This window comes from Emys orbicularis, chromosome 8 (assembly GCF_028017835.1).
Source record: "Emys orbicularis isolate rEmyOrb1 chromosome 8, rEmyOrb1.hap1, whole genome shotgun sequence".
Taxonomy (NCBI): Eukaryota; Metazoa; Chordata; order Testudines; family Emydidae; genus Emys; species Emys orbicularis.
In genome coordinates this window covers 30,201,916-30,208,139 of record NC_088690.1, presented here as the reverse complement: position 1 = coordinate 30,208,139, position 6,224 = coordinate 30,201,916, and the positions used below count along the sequence as shown (strand labels likewise).

The window sequence follows — 6,224 nt, the reverse complement described above, 5'->3', positions numbered from 1 at the left end:
GGGGGTATTAAAATACAGCCTGGATACTTACAAGCACATAGAATAATAGCTAGAATATTGGATTCCTTCAATCTTTTGGCTGCATACTGGTGCTCATTATGGTAATGAGTTCTTTCCAGGTGAATAGATTGGCATATCAAAGTCTTTACTGAAGTACATGGAGTCTGGCCCTGGTTATAGGAAGCTCCGCTTTGTATAGGATGGTTTGGTTTTGTATTTGGGGGGGGGGGGTGTGAAATATTTAATGTCCTGTTTTTCAGAAGTGTTGAGCATCCACAGCTCCCTTTGGTGTGAATGGTGCAAGGTCCCCAGTACCAATAAAAGTAAGGCCATAGATCTGCTGTATTATCCCTCTAACAGGAAAGGAATAATATATCTTGAAGGGGGATTTCAGTGCTTTCTTTTGCTTTGCTCAATAAATAAAATTATAATGTGTTCAGAATTTAGTTGTAACCCCTGCCATTTACATCTTGAAGGAACTCCATGAGTATACTGTTTCCCGTTTTTTATATACAAAGTGCATGGTTTTCTGTTGGGGCAATTGAGGGGATGGAGAGTTTTGTAGAAGCTGCAGATGAAAAATAAGTGGGAGGTGAAATTTACAGTATCAAACATGGTGGGGTTTAGTATTTTTATTTCTCTGCTATTTCTGTTTCACACCTGTGTGGAATATAGTTAATTCTGTTATTACTTTTCCCTGTTCTACACACACAAACACACACACACACACACTGTATGAAATTTTGACCCTGGGAGATTTGCCACTGACTTCAGTGGGGCCAGAATTTCACCTTCTCTTTTTAACAGGATAATTCCATTTAGTATATCTTGCTTCCCATTCTGCTTCTGCAACCCTTACTCCTTGACGTCAGGTAGACTGCTCTTAGTAAGGCTTACAGGATTAGGCCCATAACTTGTAAAGTATTAAAGGCCAAGAGCATGTCATTCTTGCTGGGGCATGACTACTACTCTGCTTTATTAGAGTTGGAAGTGCCATTATGTGTATTTCTTAAAAGGGCACTAATTCACTCTGGTTAACTTCTAATATATTGAATAAAATACAATAAACTAAAGGTAAAGCCGTATACTAAAAGTGGGGGTGGCTAGGAATGAAAATACAGCTACTGCGTACATGTCTGATGGGGACATGCCCTTTTCATTCCCTCTATCCAATAAACCAGCCCATACAAATGGTGAACTCTCAGCAAGAGTTAGTTTGTTGGCAATACCCCAGGCATGAGCTATGTACAGTCTACATCCTGATGTATACACTCTTTGTTGCTAGATTTAAATGGAAGCCTGAAAAAAGTGCCTCACTGAATTTCATAATTTTTCTGTCAACAAATATTATACAGACAAGTTTAGGTATAGGTAAGACTGGGGGCCAGCTGTTAAATTCCAAAACAAGCTAAAGTTTTTAATGCCTTGGGGGGGGAAACCTGACTGAGCAGAAAATACCAGGTTATAATTTTTCAGGTGAGGTATTAGCTGCCAAACAATGAAGTTCTGAGACCTTTGGCCATTTATTTGGTGGTAGTATTTATGTCTAACCTTAATGGAAGTTAACTTAAACCTAAACTATAACACCAGACTACTGATCTGTGTCTTTTCTGGTGGCACTCAGTGTGACCATATTCTGTGAGTGTGGAAACACAAACACCCACATCTGCTTCTTGAAAATAATTTACTTTCTTAAGAGTATAGTGAAATACGTTGCTAGAGGGCCGTATTGATGACAAGAGGGTAGAAATAACAGAGAAATCTACGCTATCATAGTTTTATTGTCAGTCCTGTCTATAGTGCAGCTTTGTAGCAGCCAGCATTAGTACAAACATTGATGCCGGCTTCCTCAGTTTCTTATAGCCTTAGTAAAAAAAAAAAAAAAAAAAAAAAAAGTGTTTTTCTTCACATATCCCAGTCATCTACCCTTTGACCATGCTGATAGTCAAACTTAATTCACATCTACAAAATATAAAGTTTAATTATATTTAAAAAGGGAGAGGAAGGGAAAGGGAGGGAGGCTGGCCTTAACTCTCTATTGGAAAAGTACTTGAAATTCTTCACATTCTTCTCCTGTTAACAGCATGTTTACTTTTAATCACTGGGTTATTAGGATTAACACAAGTCATTGCTTCAAGCTCATTTAGTTTGAATTTAGTGAAAACAAACTACCTCCTACAGACTCTAGGAAACATTCTTTTTCCACATAAATGTATTAATTTTCAAGAAGCAACTATACAAAGTAACATGTGAGCCTGGGCTAACTCTTCAAACCCACCATTCAACACTGTGGTGCATGTATGCATTCTAATTAAACACACTCGATTGCAAATTTCAGGATAATTTGAATATTTTCACACTGTAATTAACAAAGCAATCTCTATTTTAGAGATTTGATCTTAAACCTACTAAGTGGTTTTCATCTGTTTTAGCGAATAGGGGACTGCACTTTGGGTAGAGCAATTTTTAATTTCCCCCCCCTAAACTAATAAAGTCCATCAGTCATCATTAGTTCCAAGGTAGAGCTTGTTTTAGGTTTCAGAGGAACTGAGTTTGTAGAAGTTCAAGCTTCTACTACAGAAAGCTTCCACATTTAGCCAAATTGTCTATTACCTGTCAAAATTTTCTACTAAGAGTACACTTAGGTAAATATTTCTTTATTAAATGATTAAATCCATAAATAAATTCTTTTAATTCATTGAATATAAAATTAAAATCATTTACAACTTATTCCAGTATTACGGGGGGGGGGGGGGTTAAAAAAAAAAAAGCTACATTTTGATAAATAAAATACTCAGCTTTAAAACAACTGATTTCTGTTTGCAGTTAAACTATAGTTGGTACATAATAGCTGCCACCAGTGAGCACTCTAAAGTGCCCACCTCAGGAAGGAATGTATCTTCCAACTCATGTTTGGAAAAAAAATTAAAAAAAAAAAAAAAAAAGCATAGTGTTAAAACTGAAGAGTTTAGAAAAGTTTAAAGTTTTCATAACCAGAACAAACAATTTATCTGATCAGTTACAAACAGAAAACAGCACATGATTAAGGTAAGGTGCTCCAAAAAGAAGCAATAAAGTTGCTCCAGTACTATGAAGCTTTAAGTATACTTAAATCTCTGTTGCATTAGAGTCCAGTTGCACAGGGTGCTCTTGTAGTAGTATCTCAATGTTGCCCTCAAATGGGCAAGGCACCATTTCCGCAGAGTTCTTTTCTCCATTGCTTGTTACTTCAAAATTCTGATAACGCCCCACCCCCATCACAATTTAGTCCCTAAATTTGTGAATGTCATTGAACAGTCTGTAATAGGGGTAAGCTTCATTTGCATGTGGACAGTTGTAGTTGCATTTGCAAGACTGGATCATCATTACATTCTTAGTGAAAGTTTCTCCATCATCACAACGGAACCTGATCTTGACGGTCCTGGTCTGGTGGGGGGTACAGCATCTTCCATCCACACAGGAGCCACAGTATTTGGGGCGATACTTCTTCACACTGGAACAGCCAGCATAAGTAAACTTCATTGGGGCTTGTGACTTCTTGGTCTTGGTGCATTTCTTTCCCTTCTGTATGGAAGAGGTAACAATGTTATTAGCAAAAGATTTCTTTGTAACATCTACCTTCAACCCAGACCCATCTGGGGGAAAAAGGGGGCTATCATAGAGATCTATATTTACCTTTAGGGAACCATAACTGGTCTGTTCACATGGCCGCACTTCACATATCCTGGTCTCTTTGACTAGTCTACAGTCGGGATTATCGTTGGTGACTCTGGTAGAGATGCCAGTTCCACAAGTCTTTGAACACTGGGACCATGAAGTTGTCTGCACAATGCATTTGAGACTCTCAAAAGATCGGCTGTATGGCTCGGATCCAAAGACTAGAAGGGAGGAAAAGAAGAAGAACTTGGCATAAAGTTTCTCATATATCTTGGTGCCTCTTCTCAATGAGGAATACAGCAAAGCACTATACCCATTGTATTTAAAGTATCCCCTCCCAATACAGAGCGTTACTAATATGCACAATAGCCTTACTCACCAGGTAGCGTTTTCAGTCCTCCTTTCACAATGGCAATCAGCTCGTTGTTCCTGGTTAATTCACCTTCAGAAACATCCAGACCAAATTCTTTGTTGAAGAAACCTTCCAACTCCTCAGGAGCATCTTTGGTCGCATCACAGACCCATTCTTCACAGCACTGGCCAGGGACTTTAACCAGCCTTGGGTTGGCACAGCCCAGGTTAGGGAGAGAGAGTTCTTGTGGGCAGAGTGGGATGCAGCCCACAGCTCCATCTATGCATGTGCACTGGTGTTTACAATTGGGCTGGAAACTTTCACCATTCTGGTAGATTTTTGAGTTATATTCACAGGGTCTCCCCTCGGATTGCGCTGCAGAGATTCATAAAGAGAGAAAGGAGGGAGTTAGAGGGGAGACCCGCTGTTTTAAACGCATGCATATTTGCTGCTCGGTTAAATTCGAGTTATGGTAAAGTTCCCTACAATCCCCTAGAGACTCAAGGCTAGAACAATAAGTTAGTCAGGAATCACTTTTCCTTATGCGCTTTTAGCGGAGCCCAGCCATACTGAATTGCATTCCAGACTGCTGAAGTCATGTGCCTTTCTGCCAAGCTACCAACAACAAAGCATAACCATACATGGACTCAAAATTACTAAACTTGGGCACTATGGGGACTATTATTATTTTTAAAGGAGCCAAACCACACGCCTCTTACCTCTGCAGATCCCCTTCTGAGCCGTGGTACTGGCGCCGAAATTGCATTCCAGCCCCTTGGTGTGATCACAAGGCTGGGTCTTACTGCAGTCCTCGTTGAGTTGTTTAGCGCAGACTTTACAGCAGCCGCAGCCGTCCAGAACCAGACCGACTCCCGGGGCACATTTGGGCACCTCCAGAGGGCACTGGCAGGCGGCCGGGCAGGCGGAAAGCGCCTAAGGGACGAAGCATATTAAAAGCCGATGAGTGTAAGTGCTAAATGGCCCATGCACTGAGACACAAACCCGAGATTTACAACAGCCCACAGTACGGACAGCAGCGCTCGTCCACACCTAGGAGTTAGCGATGCTCCCAGTTTATGCCTTCACAACACATACACCCAGGCGATCGACTTTCCGGGGGTATATTTCGCGGCAGGAAAGTGACCACAAAATGGCAAACAGCTTAAAAAAAAAAAAAAAACGTCGAAACCCTACGATCCCAAACAAAGTTACATGCAAACGGCAACTTACCAGCCTGAATAAGTGGACGAAGGCAACAGCCAGAAAGAAATAACTGGTGGTTTGGTAGCTCATTGTTAGCGAAGGAACTGTTTTCCTACTACAGCTAAAATAAAATAACAAACTAGAGTAGAGAGAGAGCCTAAAACTTTCCCTGCGGCTTTACAGGCTGAGTGGATCTCTTCTTGTGCCTGTAGAGAGAGGAGTCTAAATCCTAAAGGGCTGTGAAAGCGTGTGCTGCTACGTTTTCTTCTTTTCTGAGAAGAGCAAGAGGGATAACAGGGCTGCTGCCTGGATCCTCCGCTTCTCGGGGTCCCTTTGCAGTCTGAGGAGGCAGCGAGGGAGCCACTCCTTATATACAGTGCTGATGCCGCCGCGTGTTGCAGCTGCACTGACGTTGAGCGTTCCAGAATGCTAAAGCATCCAGAATTCCAAAGCATCTCAGGAATGTTTCTTGGCGCGGTTTGCGTCCAAGCTCCTCCCTGTCTAAGTTGCACCTTTTTTTTTTTTTTTTTTTTTTGGTCTCAATAAAGTAGTTCTACCCTCCCCTTCCCCCAATCCTCACACTTGAAATGATAATTTAAATAATCCTCCCTTTAAGGATCTTTTATGATCATGTGGGAAATGCATTTTAGGAGGTTCTTTTTTTAAAAAAAGTTCCCAGTTTTCAGGCTGGGAAACGCTATACGTAGATCCTCCCTGTGTGTTTATTAAGTAAGTTATGTACGACTGAATGTCACTCTGAAATATTGGGGGGTGGGGGGTGGTCCGGAAAAGCAGCACAAATCTGTTGCTGAAATTATGCACCTTCCTATCAAAGCCAAAAAACTTTGATCCAGTGTGTGAGGGTGTGTATTTCAAACTAATGCCCTGATGGCTTACTTTTAAATATTTATGAATGGGAAAGGAGCACAATAAATAGCTCCCTAGTATCTGGCAACGTTCCATTAAAAGGTCTTCCCTAGCTTTTCGCTTTGAGAGGTTCCCACTTTTGTTA

General features: G+C 41.0%; 1 protein-coding gene across 1 annotated transcript; it reads right to left on the bottom strand.

The window, feature by feature from the left end:
- Positions 1–2,745: 2,745 nt before the first annotated feature.
- On the bottom strand, positions 2,746–5,302 carry CCN1 (cellular communication network factor 1). Its single transcript, XM_065409331.1, has 5 exons — positions 5,240–5,302; positions 4,729–4,942; positions 4,037–4,384; positions 3,676–3,878; positions 2,746–3,564 (listed from the first exon to the last, which is right to left on the bottom strand). Exons 1-5 carry the CDS (start codon positions 5,300–5,302, stop codon positions 3,265–3,267), a joined length of 1,128 nt encoding a protein of 375 aa, XP_065265403.1. The 3' UTR covers positions 2,746–3,264.
- Between the last annotated feature and the right edge of the window lie 922 nt (positions 5,303–6,224).

Coding starts and splice junctions, on each gene's coding strand:
- CCN1 (XM_065409331.1), bottom strand. CDS start 5,302: ATGAGCTACCAAACCACCAGTTATTTCTTTCTGGCTGTTGCCTTCGTC. Junction 3,879..4,036: donor AGGACTGAAAACGCTACCTG/GTGAGTAAGGCT, acceptor CCTCCCTTCTAG/TCTTTGGATCCGAGCCATAC. Junction 3,565..3,675: donor CCAGTTATGGTTCCCTAAAG/GTAAATATAGAT, acceptor TCTTCCATACAG/AAGGGAAAGAAATGCACCAA.